Genomic DNA, 21,841 nt, shown 5'->3' on the forward strand with positions numbered 1-21,841 from the left:
CATGCTTCCTGAGGGATTGCAGCTAACATTGTGGCTTTTGCAAGTGGGAAGTCTTTCCTTAAGTGTATAAAAATTGATAATTGCAACCTTGATGCTTGAAACAGTCTTAGAATGTCTTTCGCACACTGAAGAATTAATTGTCTGAATTCTGTTGCTAGAATTTCATATTCTTATTTATATGTGCAAGCAAAAGTATTTACTGTTGTCTGAAGAGGTTAGATTTGTTTAAAAACCTGAAAAGTTTAAATCCTCTTTTACTAACCAGCTCTCGTTCATGTCTTTAGCTCTGCGGAGTACCACGGGTGGAAGTGATGGGGACATGGTGAGCCATGGTAGCGTGGATAGTTCTAATGATGCTAACAGTGGGGAGCACACTCTCTTCGTCAGTGACTTAGTCAGGCTTGATTCCATTGATAATCACTCTAGCACAGGTACTAGATTCTGCTGGGTTTCACTACTAATAGTCCCCCAAAAGGCTAAATTTTCTAGTCTCCTGTTGATTTCCCCTCCACAACCACCACCTTCCCCTCTTGAGGCTGTAGAGAATGAAGCATGGGGTTAAACTATGTAAAGAAAAAGAAATACACTGTTGTTGAATATTATTCCTTTACTGCAGATCATGCTGCTTCTTTAGTTTAGAGTGAACCGTAGCAGAAGTACTGTTATGTTAAAATAAATGTCTTGCTGTGGTCTCATAAACCTTGCTTTTTGTGCCAATCTTCAGAAAAGGTATGAAGCCTCTGACGTATGAGTCTGTTCAATTTTTGCATATTGTCATTTATTCATAGAAATGATAGTCTGTGTGTGAGTAAAACGTTTCTCTGCATTAAAGGAAAGGAGTGAAAATTGCTGAGGTGATTAGAAGCTAACACTTTAAAATGTTGCTCCTTGATGGTAATCCAGAAAGGCCTAATTAGCATTCCTGGAATTAGTATGTTATGCTTGGTTATAGTAAACTATGCTTTTAAAGGCCATATTCAAGCTTCTTAATAGTAGTTGCTAAACTTGGAAATAAATATAGAAATTATCAGAGCCTTGTCATACAGTCTTCATGAGACACCCTGGGAATGGAAAGACAGGTGATAAGCTGGAGAAAAACTCTGCCTTAAATGTGATGTGCACTCTTCCAGACAAACTGGAGTAAAAAGAGTGCACAGGAGGTTAATCACTTGAGACGGCAAGACAAAATCCATGGTTCTTCATATCTCCCTTAGAACTGATTACATCCTACCTGTGCACAGTCTCAACTAAACTTCCTTTCTGTGTGTACTTCAAAACTTAATGTACAAATGGTTCTTGCACACTCTCCATATTTTTAATATCTTGAGCCCTTGTGTAAAGAGAACTTTGAGTCTGATTCCTGTGCTTCATCTGATATGCCTGCCTAGATTACTAAACTTCACTTCTCTCTGCTCTTTGTTGCTCTGCTTTTTGCTCTTTGCTGTCACTTGGGTGCCGCATTTGTCCTTGGCTATCATGGTGTGGGGTGCAGACTTATATGGTGTGAAGCCTTGGATGCACGTGTGCATTATTTCTACCCTTGAATGTTACTTCTGCAGGTAATTCACCCATTTATTGATAGGGCGTTTTCACTTCTGTGCAAAGCAGGGATACTAACATTATTGAAATGATGATAGAGAGAAAATAAGGACCGAAGAATGTCAGAACTTACTTTTCTGTATAAAAGGTTTTTAATATAGTAGCCAAATGTAATAATTGATGGCTGCTCAACTTTTAATTCTTTTTTACATGTTAGTTCTTTGTTGGTAAAATAAACAGCAGTAATATGTATTGTAGCTAAATTATGTCTGTCACTCAAGTCTTACGGAGCTTCCTAATACCTTTCACACTCAGTAACTTACTTACACTTTGATCTTTTTAAATACTGTCACGTATTCTAATAGGTACCCTAAGGCATATAAATAATCCTGTTTAACGTGTTGCTGTGGGATATGTCCCCTACAATATTTTTGTATTTTTGCATATGCAGCAGCACTTCAGATAAAAATAACAAAGAAAAGAGTGTCTTTCTGGATTGTTTCCTATGGCAGACTTTTTGGACTGCTGTAAATTTTTTTTTAAAGAATGAGTTACAGCTGTCAAGTTTAACTGGTATTGAGGAGGAACAGACAATTTATAAATGTTTAGATTTTTACTTTTTTTTCCATTACATTTTATACTTTGCACTATAGCACAAAGATACAGCACAGTTTATGGTACAATTCTTTCAGGGATGTATTCATTGTTAGAAGCTTGCTCAATTACTACTGCGCTTGTCTAAATTTATTTTGTAGATGCATTTGAGAATTTAGCTTGCCCAGCAATGAAATATTTCATGCTAATGAGAAGGGAAAGGAATGAAAGGAGATACAGTGCGTTAAAAGTAGTTAGTCACTATAGTGTTCCTGGGGAAATAACTTGTATTTAATATAATAATTAGAAAAGTAAATTTGGATTTTATAGCCTAATTGTCTCTGCTGTGACCATCACCAAGTAGATCTGCCTACAGATTAGGCATTTTGGTATCTTACTATGAACTTTTCTGGCGAAATAAAATGTGAAACAAATAAATATCAGTTCTTTTATTTTCTTACTGAAAAACAAGTTTAGGAAGGAAAAACAAATCTGAGGCATGTGTTTGTATTCCTTCAAACAGGTGGTCAGTCAGACCAGGGCTACGGATCCAAGGATGAACTTTTAAGAGGTGATGGGGATAGTCTTCATGCAACTGAAACACAAGTAGAGAAAGATATTTCTTCTAAAGCTGAAGACCTAATAGGAGGTTAAGTATGCATATTTACATTGATGAAGGCTTTTTGTAATAAATCTGCTTCATGCATTAGACTACCACGAATATTTAATGTATTGAATTCATAATGTTGTCAAGGTCAAAATATGACTGTATAAAATCTGGTGGACAACTTCTGTGCCCTAGATAATAGCAGTGGAATACACATAGGTAGAAATAGCCTTTTAATAAAATATTAGTCTAAGAACCTAATTTAATATAGATGGAAAAATTGGACAAGTGCTGGGGCACACAGTATTTTGTATTCCATTCCTCTCATTTGTATATTTGAAAACTTGAGCATTTTTTTAGCTGTACCAGTTGACCTAATGAAAGGCACTACTTTTTCCTACAAACTCTTCCCAGCTGTAGAAAATACAGTCATCTTCTGTCTTCTATCCAGATTTTGCCCTTAGTTTTTCTGTATTTTGTCTTTCTCATTACTGAATCTGTTTCATATCTGTGTTACTAGATCCTTAATGTGAGTTAGGACTTCTAAAGCTGTCATTAGACAAATAGCCTCGCATGAAAATCTGAGACCTGCTGTTCCTGCTCTACTTTGGTTATTTAAAAAAATACCAAGGGAAGAAATTGGCATATGCTCTAACTTTGTGAACAGCTAAGCACTCTCTGCATAATACTGTCTACTGTCATCTGTCTGGGTATTATTTCCAGGAAATGCTCAGTACCTAGTAGGACTGATGCTTTAGGTTGTAATTACATAAGGGAACAGTGTTTGAGTTTATATTTTCCATAACAGTGCAAATGAAATTATTTAGTTAAATTAACTAAAGTTCACATTCTCTTTCTTGTAGAGATTTGTACTGAGAAATCTGATGAAAAGCAACAGCTGAATATAGAAACTCATAGTCCAACAGACCCACCTCCTTGGGGTAACAGTATTGTAAAAGTTCCATCTGGCATTTTTGATAGCAGTGGAAGGAAGAGCAGTGGTGGTGAGTCACTGGGTGAAACTGAACTTGCTAAAGTCCTGATCTTGTTGTGCTATAGTGTTTTGCAATCTTTTTCATGCTATGAAAAGAAACAAAACTTCTATTCAAGGGGCAGCTATCTTGCACAACATTTGCTTTCCACCATTATCCTTTGCAGGTGACTTAGAAGGAACCTGCAGATTCTAAGGTTGAAAATCACTATTGAGTAGATTGAAATCAAGATTTTCCCTGTCCCGCACTGAGAGTGTTTCAGTAATGTACTAGACAAGAGAATTAGGGTCTCTACTCTCGATTTTTGTCACCTAAACATCGCTGTCCTTGAACAAGTCTCTTTATTCCTGTGGCTTACATTGCCAATGTATAACCTGGGAACAATACATGTTGTCTTTGTGCTATACAAAATTTATTTACGTATCTGGAGCTTTATGATGAGGAAAACTTACGGATATATAAAAGCCAAATCATGGGGCTCATTTTTTTTTCTGCCTTTATGCCTGTCCTTGACTAAGGCAGTGTAGTCCAGCTTCAGTGTAGCTTGATAGCAAAGATTTGGGTCTCAGGCAAGGAGTTGCCCAGAACCCTTCTGGCACTTATGACAGATGATGACTAGTCAAGAAGCAGGATCAATGTGAGACTCAAACATCCTCCAGCAGTGGATATGGTACATTAGGTCCTCTGTTGGGATCCTAATATAGTAGAATTCCTGTACTTATGGAGGTTTTTGCCTAGCTAACACAGCTTTCTAGGCAATAAATATTCCCAATTCTCCTGAGAAAATGGGAATATTTATAAGATTAGTTTATATCTTCCACATGCTAAATTTAATTAGTTTTTTCTACATATGGCTGTGTCACAAACAAAGTAATGTTCTGCGTTGTGCAGACACGATAGTTTGGTTTTTTTTCAGAACCAGAATGAACTGTGGAGTTTGATGTATAGATCTGTGAATATAGCTCTGGAAAAAAAAACAGAGCCATCTTTACTTATAATTGTACTTTCCTTTAGCTCATGGATGTAGTACCTGCTTTCTGCTGGGCATTGGCACAGGGAAGGGAGGTAAAAGCCATAAAAGGCTTTGACTTCAAGGAGTCAAAGAGTAGATGACTTTTGATCTGCAGGATGCCTTTGCAGCCAGTAAAATAACTTGTTAATACTAATGTAACTTCATAATGGATGACTTGAGATTGTGGTGCTCCCAGTCTTCTCACCGGTAAGGAGATAAGGAGATTTCACATGATTTCAGGAGATAAACGTTTTTGGTGGCTATGGATACCATATTAATGCCTTTTCTCTTTTAGAAACTGGTTCTAGCCCACTGTTCATAACTCAGGATTCAGTTGAAGATGTAGTCTTTGGTGATGTTTCTCCTAAGAAAACAAGTGAAAAAGGACAGAAGAGGCAGAAACTGTTTTCAGAGAGAAGCTGCAGTTTCAGCAGTGAAAGCAGAGCAGGAATGCTGCTGAAAAAAGGCACCTTGGACTTCCATTCTAAGGAAATAGCAATAATGATGGGAGCAGATGCCAAGATCCTAACAGCGGCTTTATCTGGGGCCAAAACTTCACCCTGTCATATGAATAAATCCCACAGCTTTGAAAGTATCGTTGACCAGCAGGTTTCTGGCGTAAGTGGCACTTGGAGTTGTGTGACTGAGAGTGATTGGGAATTGGAGCATAGGTCTTCAGCAGTGCTGGAAGAACTTGGGGAAGGGCAGGAGCATCTTGAGAATGGAAGAGATGAAAACATGATCACAGTGGAAGACATGAACCTTGAACAGTCAGCTGAGTCCAAAAACCAGAAACCAGAATCCAAAGATGCAACTACTAAAAGGAATAGCTTTTATGGAGTGGTTAAGCCTATTGAAAGGGAAGATGTTGAAGTAGGCTTGGACCCTTTATCTTTGCTGGCTACTGAGAGCATGCAACCAAGGCATCCAGAACCTGAGGAAAAGTTGGTGTCACCAGTTGCAGCACGTAATTTGGCAGATGAAATAGAGAGCTATATGAATCTGAAGAACCCATTGGGTAGTAAGTTTCCCAGCATGGAACTGCACAAGCCAGATAGGGAAGCAGAAGTCTCTGGTACACTTGGTCACTCCCAAGAAAGGAGGTCAAGCCTGCCTTTGGATCCTGTCCTGCCATCCCCCAAGTCTTATGAAAATCGGAGAAGTCCTTCTGTCTCCAGATCCAAAACATTCACTGGACGACCAAAGCAACAAACTCATCCACGAGTTCAAAAGGAACGGTCTTCATCTTTGACAGGACTGGGTCGTTCTTCTCCACATGGCTCATTAGGCTCTGTCGTAACAACTTTATCCAATCTGAAGTTAGACAATATACTGTCTGGACCAAAAATGGATGTTCTGAAGTCAGGCATGAAGCAGGCTGCCAGTGTGGCCAGTAAAATGTGGGGAGTTGTAACTTCACAATATAGTTACTCGGATGATGAGGCAAGTGTTTTTCGATATGAAGAATTTGGGGAGACAAAGTTAGAGGGGTAACTTCTGTGTACAGAAGATTGTTTCACGAGACGGTGGTTTTTATTAACTATTGACTTTTACTAGCTAAAAAAATTGTATTTTATGTATGGTGGAGTTTTCCTCTGTCATTAAAAAAACACTTCTCGGACAAAAGCAAATTAAATAGTCTTGGTGCAGTAAAATTAAACTTTGACTTTGTGTTCCCAACATTCCTCCCCCATTTATTTTTTTATCTATTTATCTTTTTATTTATATTTAAAGAAACTGCACCAAGAAACCCTAGTAAGAACAAGATTATATCAACTTAAATGATACCATACTGTCTGTCTTATTTTAAAAAACTAAGAAAAGGTTGTGAAAAAAATCACAAACCTAAGAAGTCAGGTTGGTGAGGATTAAAGTTGAAAGTAGTAAAGGACAGCCTGAAATCTAGTAAATTCACTTGTCAGGAATTTGGAAGCTAAATGTTATGGTTCTTGTGTGAGCACACTTGATTAACAGAGTCTTTTTCAGAGTAAAACATTTCAGAATATAATGACACAAATGAAAGAGGAGAAGGAGGGATGACTATTATAACTTCCTCCTTTCCATATACATCTTGCTATCGTGCCTCCAAACATAGTTTTCTCTCTTAGAAAGGCCTCTGCTTGATCCAGTTAACCCCTCAATCTGGTATTTGGCTTTAAGGATCATTTGTCTCCCCTCTTCAGGCTGTTAAGATAGCTTCTTGTTTCCTTTTGCAAATCCTCCCTCCTTTCCCCAGCCTTCATAAAAGGTGGGAAAGGGGAAGATAGCTGTCTGGCTTTATTTCTACACGAAACAAATTTAACTGATGTTACTAATAGGGTCCTTTCTATTAAATAAAAACCACCATTTTTCTTAATTTTTTTTTTAAACCAAATTTTGCCTGTGACAATGAAAATTCAGTAGTTTGCTTTCTTTCCTGAGTTTTTTTTCATGTGACCTAGGTTTTCCTGTGTGCCTTTCTATTATACTGACCTGTTCCATTGAATGTTGTTTAATGGCACATTATAATCCCCTTAACGTGACTTATTTTAATTTCCTTCAAGGATCTTTTCATACTCTCCTCTTTTATTTCTGTAACTTCCCTTTTTTAATATCCTTTATATTATATATTATACTTTGTCGCATCCTGTGTCTTAGTGACTGTGTTATTGCTGCATCATTTCAGCTGGTATGTTTCATTCCGGTCTTCAATTCTGAAAATATGACTTTAACTCAGACCTTTTTTCTGATAATTCCTTCTTTTTGTGTAATGTCTGCCAAATCACAATTTCCGCATCATTTTTCCTGTTTCTCCTGTGATGAAGAAATTTATATCCCTGTCGCTTTGTCACTCAGTTTGATCCTCAGCTAAGTATTTTCACTGCTAAAGCCTTTCATTTTTCCAATATCCTTCTGATTTGTCCAATATCTGCTCTTTTTGGGGTTGTGTAGATTTATCTTACATCTAATAAATTTTTTTACATCAGGATTTCATCTTAGTCTGCTACTTTAATTATTTATTTATTAGGATAAAGATGGAAGTCAAATAATGGATCTGGAAGTACTCAAAAATGCTAATTTTCTTCTTCTATTAAAGGAAGAAAATAATCGACCAGACTTTAACTTCCCAGCTGGTTTTGAAGATAGTATTTTAGGAGATAATCTGTCATCAAGAACTGGAGTCCCAGGGCTAATTACTAATGAGCTTGCACAAAGCACTACTAGTCTTGGCAGTAGCAATAGCAGTGGAGATGCAGGAAGACAGCATTACAGTGCAGGTAAGATTTTGTTTGTTTGTTTGTTTCCCCCCATAACTTGTTTATAATATAACAAGGGAAAACTCTTATGTGTGAAATCATTCATAACAGTGGAAGCTGTGGTAATCTGAAATTATTTCAAGCCCTTAAGATAAGTACAAGCAAATTTCTACTTCCATTCTGTACTCTCCTCTTGCAGTAGCAAATAGCTAATGCTTCTCTCTTTGTTGAATGTATAAAAAGTTGATACAAAATGCAGGGATTTAACTGTAAAAATACTTCCTCTATGTACGTGATATGAAGATTCCTGACTAATTATAGCCAGGAACACCTGCTCATTCATGTAAAGTCATAATACCCTGAAAGTTCTTGAAATATTAATACAGAAAAGCAGAGCAGTGTTCAAGAACTGCACATAGTTGCATAACTAATGGAGGCAGATCTTTTGAGCAGGGGAAAAAAAAAACCAAACTGAAAACAAACAAACAGAACCAACCCCACAGCCCCAAGCCCACAAAAAAAACAAAGCAACACACAAAAAATGCATCAGCTTTACTGTGGAATAGGAGGTATTGGATGCATACTTGATTTGAAGTTGTGAAGGTAAATAATTGATGAATGTATGCCTATTGCTAAATTGTCCTTTCCCTGCCCCCCCAGTTCTAAAACTGGATGAAGTAAATCTAATCATTTTCAGTTCAGATTTGATTCAATTAGATTTGATTCTTATTTTGAGAAAACGATGTGTTGCTGAACCAGCTGGGGGTTTGGTTTAGCTCTCTTTGCAGTACTTTAATGATGCAAATATCGTAAAGCCACATGCATCAAGAGAGGAAGAACTATCTTGCAGACTGGACGTAAGCTGGCCCTGTTTAGCAAAATCTTGATGAGATATCTTCTAGTTCCAGTTCGTTAGGAGGGTTATAAGAACTAACTATAAAGAATGGCAGCCATCAACAAGATACATAAAATTTGTTCATAAACATAATCTTTAGCTGAAGAAGCAGAGGAGCCTTCTTTATGATGAGGGGATTTTGGTAGTGATTTTTTTAATAGGGAAGTTTGACTTGTCAGAGGAAGTAATGATGATAGTTTTGCTTCCTAAAACTGATTCCAACCATTTCCTTCTGGTAAACATTCCAACTCTTTTTCCCTTTCTCCCGGGCAAAGCTCATAACCCTAAAACCCAGCCTTAACAGAAAAAGATCATCTGTTTGACTGCAATGTTAGCCAGGGAAAACTTAAGCACAGTAATGGCATACTTGGTATCATGTGTCTCACCTGGTACTATCCTGTTTGCTATTTACATATGGATGTATCATGCAAGAAATCTTGAACAACTTTTTAGAGTATATATATTGAGCAATCTTACTGCTCTTTACCATTCTTTATTCTTTGTATTATTCTATTTCTTTGTATTTTCAGATTTTATTCACTGATGCTTTTTTTCTTTTACCAGTCTGTGATATATTGTGTTAGAGAAAAATAACTTTGAAATGTTAATCACAAAAATTATATTTATTTATATTGTAATTATAGTATCAGTGAAGTTACAGAGCTACACATATCTTTGGAGATCTTCTGGTACAATTTTCTTTCTTGGTCGAACAGAAATTATTTGCTTTGGGAATGGATGAACTTCTCTTTCCTTGAATAAAAGACCCAAATGACTCTTTCTGTACAGGTGAAGTTTCATTCCCAAGAAGTATGAAAGTTCTAGATTCTGAGAAGTCAGAGCACAGCTCTTCGCACAATACTAGTTTATCCAGCATTTTCCAGAACTATGCAATGGAGGTAAGATTAATAAACTCATAGATGAAAGACGTAATTATTCAATATTACGGTATGCATTAATTACCTGTTTAGTTGGATTGTGGTTGGATTTTTCAAAACAATTTTTTCCCATGTTTCTACTGCAAAGATGCTTGATACTTTTAGCCCAGGGTGTGACAGTAGCTTTAAAAAAGAAAAGTGTGTTAAATGCTTTTATGTATCTCATATATAGAGAGAAGAGACAACTGAGGAAAGGGTCGAAACTTGAAGTGAGACAGAAATTAGAGAGGAAACAAGATTTTTTTTTTTTCCCTTTCAAGCATTTTTCTGTTTGTTTTTTTTTTATTCCCCCCTTTATGTGTTGTTACTAAATAATTGTGGTGGGTTGACCACAGCCAGCAGCTAAGCCCTCACCCAGGCACTTGCTTACTCCCCTCTCATCAGGATGGGGGAGAGCATCAGAAGGGCAGAAGCGAGGAAAAAAAGCTTGAAGTTCGAGACAAAGACAATTTAATAAGTGAATTTGGGGGGGGGGGTGTAACAGGAGGGGGGACAACAAAAAACAAGTGATGCAAAGGTGATCAGTTGGCACCATGACACCCCAAGCAACAGCTACCTTGGAAAAACTCCACACACACACAGAGTTTTATCATTGAGTATGATGTTATATAGTATCTCTTCGGTCAGCAGAGGTCAGCTGTCCCCTCCCAACCTCTTGTCCACCCCCAGCTTCCTTGCTGGGTTGGGGGCAGAATGAGAAAGAAGAGGACATGATGGTGTGTAAGGCACTGTTCAGCAATAGCTAAAACACTGGTGTGTTATCAACACGGAGGTGGTCACCAGTCTAAAACACAGCACCATAAAGAATGCTATAAAGAAAATTAACTATCCCAGCCAAACCCACCACAATAATCATTTAGTATGCCTGTCTGTTTCAGTTATCTCTTGCAGATGCTTTCAGACTTCAGATACGTAGGCAATGGTTATTGCGTTTGCCTTGGTCACTTTTCTTTCAGCTGTAGTGTTATTTTCGTAGGTCCCATGTAATTTTCTTTTATGTTTGATCTTCTGGACATCTAGGCTTGTCAAACTTCTGCACTGCATTATATAATGGGCATAGCATAGTAAAAGAAAAATGTTGCCATTGGGCAAATATCTAAAATATATTATGCTGTGTTGATCTAAAATATATTATAAGCTATGTTTGGTGGTGGTTTTTTGGTTTTATTTCCTGTGAGAATAAAACAATGAAGTAAGAAGCAGCCTAAAAAATAAGGATTATAGACCATTCTTCAGCTAGTACAGAATTATTTTTTACCATCTTTTCTCCAGTTCTCAATCTAGTTTAGTGATGAGACTTCTGTTAGGTAAAAACCAACTTTCTGTTTTTTCCACTTGTATTGGGTTTGTGTGGCAAGGTTTTGGTAGTAAGGAGGCTACAAGGGTGCCCTCTGTGAGAAGATGCCAGAAGCTTTCCCTGTCCGATAGAGCCAATGCCAGCCGGCTCTAAGACAGACCAGCCGCTGGTCAAGGCTGAGTCCATCAGCAACGGTGGTAGCGCCTCTCTGATAACATATTTAAGAAGAGGGAAAAAAATGCTGTGCAACAGCAGCTGGGGGAGAGGCGTGAGAATATGTGAGAGAAACAGCCCTGCAGACACCAAGGTCAGTGAAGAAGGAAGGGGAGGAGGTGCTCCAGGCACCAGAGCAGAGATTCCCCTGCAGCCTGTGGTGAAGACCATGGTGGAGTAGATTGTCCTCCTGCAGCCCATGGAGGTCCACGGTGGAGCAGATATCCACCTGCGGCCCATGGAGGATCCCACGCCAGAGCAGGTGGATGCTCCCGAAGGAAGCTATGACCCTGCGGAGAGGAGTCCACGCTGGAGCAGGTTTTCTGGCAGGACTTGTGACCCCGTGGGGGACCCATGCTGGAGCAGTTCCTGAAGGACTGCACCCTGTAGAAAGGACACGTGGAAAGGATCCATGCTGGAGCAGTTCGTGAAGAACTGCAGCTCGTGGGAAGGACCCACATTCAAGAAGTTCATGGAGGACTGTCTCCTGTGGGAGGGACCCCACACTGAAGCAGGGGAAGAGAGTGAGGAGAAAGGAGCGGCAGAGACAACGTATGATGAACTGACCACAGCCCCCATTCCCCATCCCCCTGCACTGCCTGGGGGGATGAGGTAAAGAAGTCCGGAGTGAAGTTGAGCCTGGGAAGAAGGGAGGGGTGGGGGGAAGGTGTTTTGAGATTTGGGTTTTATTTCTCATTACCCTACTCTGACTTTTGATTGGCAATAAATTAAATTAATTTCCCCTAGTTGAGTCTGTTCTGCCTGTGACAGCAATTGCCGAGTGATCTCCCCGTCCTTATCTTGACCCGCAAGCCTTTTGTTGTATTTTTCTCCCCCTATCCAGTTGAGGAGGGGGAGTGATAGAGCGGCTTGGTGGGCGCCTGGCATCCAGCCAAGGTCAACCCATCACACCACCATAAAGGCTTCTTTTGTGTTTGTTTGGTTTTTTTGTTTTGGTGGGTTTTTTTTCTTTTTTGGAGAAGTAGACATGCATTTACTTATACAATTCAAAACAATTTGTATATGCTGAAGGCTTCATAGGAGCAAGCAATTGCAAATGTTGAATTAGTAGCATTTCAGGGTGATGCTTCTTCCAGGTATCAAAATACCTAACAAAAATAAATTATTAGTATTTGCATTTCATAGGTAAAAGTTATGTGGACAAGATAGCTCTTGAGTACGGTGAGTAAGTAGTGATAAACTCATGCCTCCCAACTGGCATTCTGATATCTGTTAAACTCCTCTGGATGCTAAGCCTATAAAACCAATTATAAAAGAACCCTGAAACAAGACTGATAATATTCATTCTTTGCTGGTCTAGGTATTGATGTCAAGCTGCTCTCAATGTAGAGCTTGTGGTGCTTTGGTTTATGATGAAGAAATTATGGCTGGATGGACAGCAGATGATTCAAACTTGAACACTACCTGTCCTTTCTGTAAAAGTACCTTCCTACCTTTACTTAATGTTGAATTTAAAGACCTACGTGGCTCTGCAAGGTTAGTGGGTTTTATATTCTTCCTGCCTTCGCACTTGTACGTGGTTATATTTTTTCACAGAAGGATCTTGGTTATATCTCCTAGTATTTTTGCCTAGATGTTCGCAAGAATGTCACTGCTTGTTCGACAGTCATGATTGTACTGAAGAAAATTATAAGTCATGTAAACTATTGAGTTTCATTGTAAAACAACCAAAAAGCAGAGAACTGGTTGCCTTTTTACTACTTTTTCTGTTCATATTTTCTTTATAAGCATAACTGTACAGAAGGTATAAGTCTGTTTTCATTTTGTTTAGCTTTTAAAACAAAGCTAATGGATCATGAACATTTTAAAAGTATATGAAGCAGTTTTTAAATCTGCCAGCAAAGAATTTCTCCCAAATTAAATTTACGAACAGCTTTTAGTTACAGATGCTCCAGCTTACTGTTTCTCCGGTAGTTCTCCAGTTTAAGCTTCTCCGCTTACTATTTTTACCTCTTTTAATTGTACTGTGAAGGCTGGAACTCATTTTAAGGTAATTTAAAGTGGATTCTCACTGTAGTGGTTATTGGTGTGAAACAGAGCTTCCATTAGTGTTCTCTAATGCTGAAACTGAACACCTGTAGAGTGTGTACTTAAAAAACCTTAGCAAAGCAAGTCACATTCCTGTTATCTTGTGCCTATAATGGTGCATGGTCTTCTAGTCTGTAATGTCACCTTGCAATAACAACTATTTTCAGTGATGCGTCAGCTATTGATATATTGTTGCTGATGGGGAACCATGACAAATAAGGTCACTTGTAATGTCTTACGTCCAGCATAGGATTTCTTATTTTGCAGATCACATCTCTGTATGTGTTCGTTTACTCTGCCTATATAAGTTACAGTGGAGAGAGTAGGATGAAGTTTGTGTCCTGTTGTCAAGCTTTTTAATGCTGTGTTTCCATATTTTTGCTACTTTTTGAAAGTAAATGTAGGAAATAATAATTTTTTTAATGACTCTATGCTTACATCTTAACCTTTGTATTTCTCTCCCCTCCCATTCATGTTGAACTTAGCTTTTTCCTGAAGCAAAGTACCTCAGGAGATAGTTTACAGAGTGGTAGCCTTCCATTAACCACGTATCCCGTGGAGCAGAAACTGTTGTCCAGTCCAGCTGCTGCTGACCTAATCAGTTTTTCAGATCACCCACAGTCCAGCCACACCATAGCTGAAGAAACTAGCTCTGCAGCTGAGCAGAGGTAGGTAAAACAGGGTTATTAGTTCTGTCAGAAATGTATCAACACTTCCAGTATTTCTCGTCTACTTCTAAAGTGAAGGTTGGCTTATGTACCAAATATGGTGGAGAAGTACAATTGTAACTTGACCATCATCTGTTTCCTCTCATTCTTTTTGCATGTTTTAAGTGTGCTTTTATCAATTGGAAATAAGCTGGCTCCACTAAATGAGTGGGTTTTAGAGACACAACTATAGAAATAAATCTTCAGGTCCATCCACTATTGAGTAATAGGTAAAACTTCTACTCAGTATTGTTAGAACACACTCACCTTTTAAAGACACACAGAAATTTAAGCATTACTTCTCCTTTCCTTGTGTTTAGAATTTAACAATAAGGACACTGCAGTATGGGAAAAAATAAGTCCATTTGCTGGAACACTCAGAAAGCTCTCGGAGCACTCAACACTTGTACTGAGCATGCATTCTATGACAAATGATACTGATGTAAAACTGAAACTCAGAACAACAATACAACTTTTGAAACAGTTCAAGGAAAGATGTGTTAAGGACAAGGTGCATGCTGGAAGAGGGAAGAACTGAAATAGTGCTGCTATGAATTGTGACCTTTTTGCTGGGATTTGTTGACATTTTGCTGTAGTAGGGCTTTTTTTAATCATTATTCAGTTTGGAATTCTTGAGTATCAATGCCTGTGAGCTAATGAGCTAATGCCTGCATCAGAATATTAAAACTTAAATCGATGTGATAGTAGTTAGTCTTAATACTCTAAAAATGAAGGATGGTATTGCTTATGTTAATCTCTTAACTTCGATGTCATACATTTTTAACTAAAGTCAAATTTAGGAGTGAAGGTCACCTCTAAATTAATCTCTTCCCTCTCTTTGCAGATTATTTGGAAACAGACATTTTCTGTTTCACTCGGTGTTTTTTCTTCTGTGTTATAGTTGAATTGTTTTTATCCATTGTTTCAATTATAAGGGGCACAAAATAAATATTCCCAGATCTGCAATCGGCTTGATTGTATGGATTAAATTTGACAATCCTGTAAATAGGAATTTGCTTAAATTATCTTGTTGGACGAGTTTGACACTTACAATTTTATTTTTTCAGTTATCTTGGCATGCAACTTATAAATTGCTTTCTATAATATTTTTGCTCTGCTTATGACATTTAGAGAAAGTAAACATAAAGGGAAGAGGAAGTAAAAATGAGCACAGTCAGAACAAGATAATCTTTGTGTGTTGACAAAATTGTACATTGCTGTTTTTCTAAGCAAGGTAAAGCTGTAGCAGAGCAAGGGTACCTATACAGAATTGCAGTGCTTTCAGATTCATGTCTTAGGTTATACCTAGCTGCTTTTCTGGGGGGATGGTTATACTGTTCTGAGAGGCGTTTTGTTTTGTTCTCTCTAAACCGTGGAGCTAACTGGGCAAATATGATTCCTTATTAATAGAGAAACTTGGTTTGGGATACTTACTTGGCAGCCTTTCTCTACTTCCTTCCTGTTGCCATAGGAATGCTGAATAGTTTCATATTAGCATATTCTTTTCTAAAATCCAAACAGTGATGTGGCAGGAGAACAGAGTAAAGATTCCAGAACCATGAAGACACCTGCCAATAATCCACCAAAAAGGGGAGTGTCCTTGACTCGGAGCCACAGTGTTGGAGGTCCACTGCAAAACATTGATCTTTCCCAGAGACCGTCTCATGGCATTTCAACAGTTAGTCTTCCAAATAGTTTGCAAGAAGTTGTGGTAAGTCTAGAAGCTGCACATTCAGTTGACAGCAAAATATTGAATGCAATGAACTTAGAATGAATAATGTTCTACTACTAGCGTTCTTGTCCATTTGGGGAATGGGAACAGCCAAGCATATTTTCATGTTCTTATGACAAAAAAAAACTTGGTCCAGTTAATCTAAAATTGCTTTTTCAGTACATTGTACAAACAGTGCTGCTTGATTTGAAATGTTCTCTAGCAGAATGTAGCTAGTCTTTGTCTTTCTAAAGCTGGAAGTTTGTTTTAAAAATAACCCAACTTCTACAGCAGACTAAACACAATAGTGCAAACAACACACTGTTGCAAGAGTGGAAGTTTGTTCCTTTTCCAAGAATTACTTACTCTCCTCCTCTATATTCTGTTAGGCTTAGTTGTTGAGTAGATGGGAGACAGTAAAAGGCAGTATTGAGACTATTACATTATTCTTGCATGTGAAACAAAGTGTTTCTCCTCTTTCCTGGTGCTTTTTATTGGCAAGAAGCTGTCTTAACATGTGAACTCATGATTCAGTTCCACAGCTGATGTAATTACTGACATTTTTCTGCAATCTTCATCACCACTGGCTTAGTACCAGCTTAGATAGCTTGAAACTGCACAATCAGGAACAAGTTATAACAAATTAGCATTTTCTCTTTTTCACATGATAGAAAGAGCTTAGGTGATTGTTCTTTAAAGTGAAAAAACACCTCAACGGTCAGAAGTGCTGGTGCTATTAAAGTTATTGTGTATTCAGTACTTCTAGAGGCTTCTTCCAAATATCAAAAGAAACTGTGCAATGGAGGATTTTTCAGGGCAAGTAATCCTGAAGAGTATTTCTGGAAGAAAAATCTTTGATTTAAAAAAAAAAAAAAAAAATTTCTTTTGTGTGTGTTGTTTTGTTTTTAGGATCCTTTAATAAAAAGACCTAACCCTCTCCCTGTATCTGTACCCTACTTGAGCCCTTTGGTACTGCGTAAGGAGCTTGAATCACTGTTGGAAAATGAGGGAGAGCAAGTAATTCATACATCCAAATTCATCAATCAACACCCCATAATTTTCTGGAACCTAGTTTGGTATTTCCGACGACTGGATCTACCTAGCAACTTACCTGGACTCATTCTAACATCTGAACACTGTAATGAAGGAGTGCAGGTAAGTAGCTTCCTCGTATTAGAACTGCAGATAGTAGAGTAAGCTAAATTTGAGAGTTGGGTTCAAAAAAAGTGGGTCAGTAATTTCTGAGTAGCTTGGATCTAGGTTCCTTTTTTTTTTTTATAATACAAGTAGATAGATTTGTTCTCTGCAAGGAATCTTGAAGGAAGATGAGTGAAAACAGCATTCAAATTCTAGTCAAGCTGTTCTGTTTTAAAAAGCCAGAGAATAAGATTCATTGAACAGAAGGCTGATATATAGAAGGAAACAAGATATGTCTGTGAAGAACTCAGAAATTGCAATACATTGTAATCCACATAGTATGGATTACGTTCTTCAGTATACAAACCTTTTAAGTTATTGGTCAATATTTTTTGTTCTTTTCCACTAATAGTTTTTGCTATTCAAACTCCACTGAATAGAACAAAAGAACGTAGAATGGATGCTATCTTTTGAGTATTCTGCTTTTCCCATTTTAATGAGCAATGTTTTCTGAAGCCTATATGATTTGTGTATGTAAGTACCAAATTCAATAGGTATTTGTATATGATGCATGTGAAAAAGTAGTATTTTCCTATCTACTTGCATGCACTTTAATTTTAAAATTCTCTCCCTCAATTTGAAAAAAAACAAACGCCTAGAACCAAGAACAATTTTCCAAGAAATGTAGTTGAAGACCAATACTAATGAAATCTAAAGCATACTGGAAAAATACAATGCATTAGCAGGGAAAAACACAAGATGGGAGATAATATCTTGTAATCACTACTTTAAATTGACACACTAGTGGTAAATTTTTCCTGCCCACTAATTCTTATGGTATTAGTGATTCCAGAGGCATTTAATTTTATAAAATAGTTATGGAACTATTGTTTTGAGTGCCATATATTTTTTAATGGAAATAAATGGTTCATATTTTTATGCAAATACAGATTCTTTTGCTTGTTGGGAAGACCAACACATAGACATGCATACCAGGTCTTAATCAGGTCAGAAAATACTAAGGTATGGCATGATAAGTAGTACAAATCAAGTAACGTGTTTGGTGCACAAAAAATATTTTCCAGTACATACTCATAAATACTTTCTTCAGATATCTGTAGAAAACTGAATGGTCTTCAGACCTTAGGCTAAACTAGAAAAGGCAATTGAATGTTGCAGTACCTGTGACTTTGCTGTGGTTGAGTGCAGTTTCCTCTAGAAGACGTCAACTGTTCCTGTTTGTTGGATTCAAGATAAATAAAGTAAACCTTTTTTTGTTTGCAAAATGAGTGAAAGAGCAGTTTTCTAAATAGTAAGACTGTACTGATGTTTTTAAAACTTTTTCCCTTTCCTCATGTTTTTTAGCTTCCTTTGACATCTCTTGCTCAAGATAGCAAGCTAGTATACATCGATCTGCTGTGGGATAATATCAACCTCCACCAAGAGCCAGGGGAGCCCCTGTATATATCTTGGAGAAATCTCAGTAAGTAAAACAAATGTTGCAGAAAGCAGAGGGAGCAGAGGATGTGGAAAGAAACAGTTGTTTTATAGTGTCTGAAGTGTACACAGCCCATCAAGTTGGAAAGCTTTTTTAGTGTGTGAAGCATGTGCAATCCCTTAGGTACTTAACATAGGCTTGGTGTCAAATTATTTGTGAAAATATTTTACCAACCTGTGTGAAAAAGATATGTTCTCTGTTCTTTATATGTCATACACTTATAAACAGGCTGGCAGGATTTGCTGTAGATGTGGTGCTAAATAAGCTTCATCTGATTTGAACATTTTCACTGCATTATCTGGTTATATCTATGCCGACATGAAAAAGAAGACTGTATTACAAAAAATGATCTTGTGTTTCTATAAATGAATGAAAGGTCGCAAGTCCCATTAATATCTACATTTGGCAGCCTACTTGACTGTTAAAAAGTGAGCTCCAAGAAAGCCATTGTCTACCATAACTTGATTTGGAAGGAAGAAAAAACGGGCAGACTGGTTATGAGAACTTTTCAGAAAAAAAACCCTTTGTTGACCTAAACTTCTCAGTCTGTGTTTTAACTTTTAAAAACTATACTAAAAACTGTGTAGCATGCTAGTTCTGGTTCTAAGGAAGAAAAAAGGGTTTATTGAAAAGTGTCCTAAAAATAAACAGACTGATCAGGAAATTGCAGTCAAGAGCACAGAATAAGATGTGGTGTTTCCCTCAGCTTCTACCAAAGCATTGATTTGAGCATAATAGATGAAAAGCATCCCCAGAGCATTCAGACATGAATGAAGATGCATAAGTATATGTATTTATGTAAATAAAGGAGCAAAAGGACTGTTTTAAATGTGGAAGAAAAGTAGTAGTATTGTAGATAGGCTCTACAGCAGTGTCAGAAAGTATTTGGAAAACAGGCAATTACATTTGTAAACCATCATATATGTCAATTCTATGAAAATTTTAGGTTGGTGTGATTATAATTACTAGCCTTGGTCTACATTTCATTTACACACCACGTGCTTGCTGCCTAACCTGTAGCCTTATTTTTTTGCCAGTAAATGGACTTACTATTCCCTCATGAGTCACTGTTTTCCAAAGAATAATAGTTCAGTGTTATTCTGGAAGTGGCAATGTAAGCAACAAATCATGGTGGTAAATGTCTTGATAATTTTCTTTCCTGTTTGATGCAACTGTGCATTATCTATTTCAATATGTAGCCCAAAGTTATCAATGAATTGTAGGTGGCTTTTAAGAAGGGCTTTGGTAAGAAAAGTTTCTTTTGATAAGAAAGGTGACAGTGTTTTCTTTTGTTTTATTTCTTTTCCTTTGTGTAAAAATAACCTTCTTGGAGTGAACTTAAGTACAGCAATAAATCTGAGCTAACAAACCGTCACAGGCAACATCTGATGCTGGATACTCTTCAGTCACTTGTATTTCTCTGTCATGTGGGAGCTCTCGCATATGGATACTTGATACATCCTGTCACTTTTGTCGTGGAGTAAAGACTTTAAGCAGACAAAGCCTTTCCATTGTAACAAATTTCTGTAGATTGAGTAGAGGTTCTGTAAATATCTCTCACTTTCTGAAATACCTTCTGCTTATTAAAGTGAAAAAAACTTCTTTACTGTAAATCTATACTGTTGCGTTTCCCAGATTCTTCTGAAAAGAGACCTTCTACAGTGGCAGAAGATCAGCAGGCAACAAACACTTTGTTGGAGAACATCAAACTAAGTATTCAACACAATGATGTTGCTACACCAATCAATTTCCTTCTACAGAAAGTTAAGCCAGATGTGAAACGACAAAGGTAAAGGGGTAATCTCTTCTTACTTTCTCCCCACTCAAAGTTAAACAAGATCAGACTGTATACACTTCATAATGATAATTCCATAAGGACCTCTCAGGAATACTCGGTTTCATTTGCGTCCACCAAACACTGTGTGTATTTGTTTATGCCCATGTTTACAAACAGATGCATTCTGTACCCAGATGCATAATTCATCCAAATCAAACGGATAAATGTAATTCTTTAATCAAAATGGACATTTTACAAATGAATAAGAAAAACACAGATAATGACTTATGTAGATTTTGGTGTTGCTCCAGATCTAGCAAATTGATAAATACAAGTGTGCAGCATCCTGTTGCAGTGTCTGGAATAGTCTGCAAACTACCTAGGTATACCTATTGAAATTCTATCAACCTGGAGTACTGGCTAAGAAAAGTGGTTACAGCATGATCCACAAACAAAGGGAGACATGTAAATAACACTTGTACGGTACATTTTGCCATCTGCACTACTATTCAAAGAGGGCTTCATGCAAAAGCACAGCCTCTGAAGTAAATTACAGCAGATAGAAGATGTGTTTGAAGTCTGTCATGCTAAGTCATCTCTGCTTCTGTGATTTGTAGTTACTAAAAAGAAACAAGAACTAATCTGCCTAGAGAAGAATCTCTGAGTTCCACAAGGAAAAAAATTAGTATTTAGTTGTTTAGTGGTAATCCAGTTCTGAGATAGATCGTGACATTCTGAAACAAAAAACAAAGTATGGGTGATACGAAATAAGCCTGCCCCCTGTACTTCACCCTCAGGCAGGAATGAGTTAATAAATAAATGGTGCTTAATTTTGTATTTCTTGTTTTTCTGGAGTTTTTGTGGCACATCCACATGGCAGAGGGATTTTTCATAGAAAATGTAACTGCTGGGTTTGGTGATAATATAACTTCATGTGTTAAGGAAAAATATTCAGGCATGAGAAAACCTTAAGCTAGGAATCATGTAGATTGCTCACTTTCTTCACTAGCAAGATTAACAGAACAGTTGCAGAAACTACATAATAGAATATTAGCATCTTCAACATTGACTTTCTAAACTTAGGATAGTTGGTGCTTTCACTGACTTGCCCTTCAAAATATTTCCTAGGAGTTTTTACAGAGAAATTCTTTTCCTGTCTCTGGTGTCTCTTGGAAGAGAGAACATTGATATTGGTAAGTAAAAATAATGTGAAATGCATAGTGCCTGTGTATGAAATATATTAATACTTTATATGAAAACTAGTGTATAAAATCAACTTTTCATCCATGAGTTTCTAAGTAACTTTTCAATTGCTGTGTTTTAGTGAAAAGTACTGTGCTGTCACTCTTCAAGTAGGTGTTGCTTTTATGAAAATGTAATTTAGATGGGGCCATTAATTTTTACTTTGTTTGAAACCAGTAATCAGTGATTTTAAACAAAGTTTATTAGCTTGAAGCTTTAATTCCTCATGTCTGAAAACTTGTTCCCAGTGTTGTCCATCTTTCTCTGACCCACATATTAGACCTATGTTGTCTAGCCACCTGATTGCCCACCCCTTCCTGATCTCCTCTGCCCTGACTATGCAAGCAAAGGAACTCCCTTATGGGATGTGAAAGGGGAAATACCCTGGGAATGGGCA

At 37.4% G+C, this 21,841-nt stretch overlaps 1 protein-coding gene across 1 annotated transcript in view; it reads left to right on the forward strand.

Moving 5' to 3' along the window:
* Window positions 1-21,841, forward strand: part of DENND4C (DENN domain containing 4C) — a 78,008-nt gene that overhangs the window by 50,751 nt on the left and 5,416 nt on the right. The window contains exons 20-32 of the mRNA XM_076361956.1: window positions 285-431; window positions 2,657-2,782; window positions 3,604-3,744; window positions 5,040-6,187; window positions 7,821-8,001; window positions 9,665-9,774; window positions 12,645-12,820; window positions 13,858-14,040; window positions 15,601-15,790; window positions 16,700-16,945; window positions 18,293-18,410; window positions 20,061-20,214; window positions 21,331-21,395. Of these exons, the coding sequence (XP_076218071.1) occupies window positions 285-431; window positions 2,657-2,782; window positions 3,604-3,744; window positions 5,040-6,187; window positions 7,821-8,001; window positions 9,665-9,774; window positions 12,645-12,820; window positions 13,858-14,040; window positions 15,601-15,790; window positions 16,700-16,945; window positions 18,293-18,410; window positions 20,061-20,214; window positions 21,331-21,395 (2,985 nt within the window). The remainder of the gene's footprint in view (window positions 1-284; window positions 432-2,656; window positions 2,783-3,603; window positions 3,745-5,039; window positions 6,188-7,820; window positions 8,002-9,664; window positions 9,775-12,644; window positions 12,821-13,857; window positions 14,041-15,600; window positions 15,791-16,699; window positions 16,946-18,292; window positions 18,411-20,060; window positions 20,215-21,330; window positions 21,396-21,841) is intronic.

This window comes from Aptenodytes patagonicus, chromosome Z, assembly GCF_965638725.1.
Source record: "Aptenodytes patagonicus chromosome Z, bAptPat1.pri.cur, whole genome shotgun sequence".
Classification (NCBI taxonomy): domain Eukaryota; kingdom Metazoa; phylum Chordata; class Aves; order Sphenisciformes; family Spheniscidae; genus Aptenodytes; species Aptenodytes patagonicus.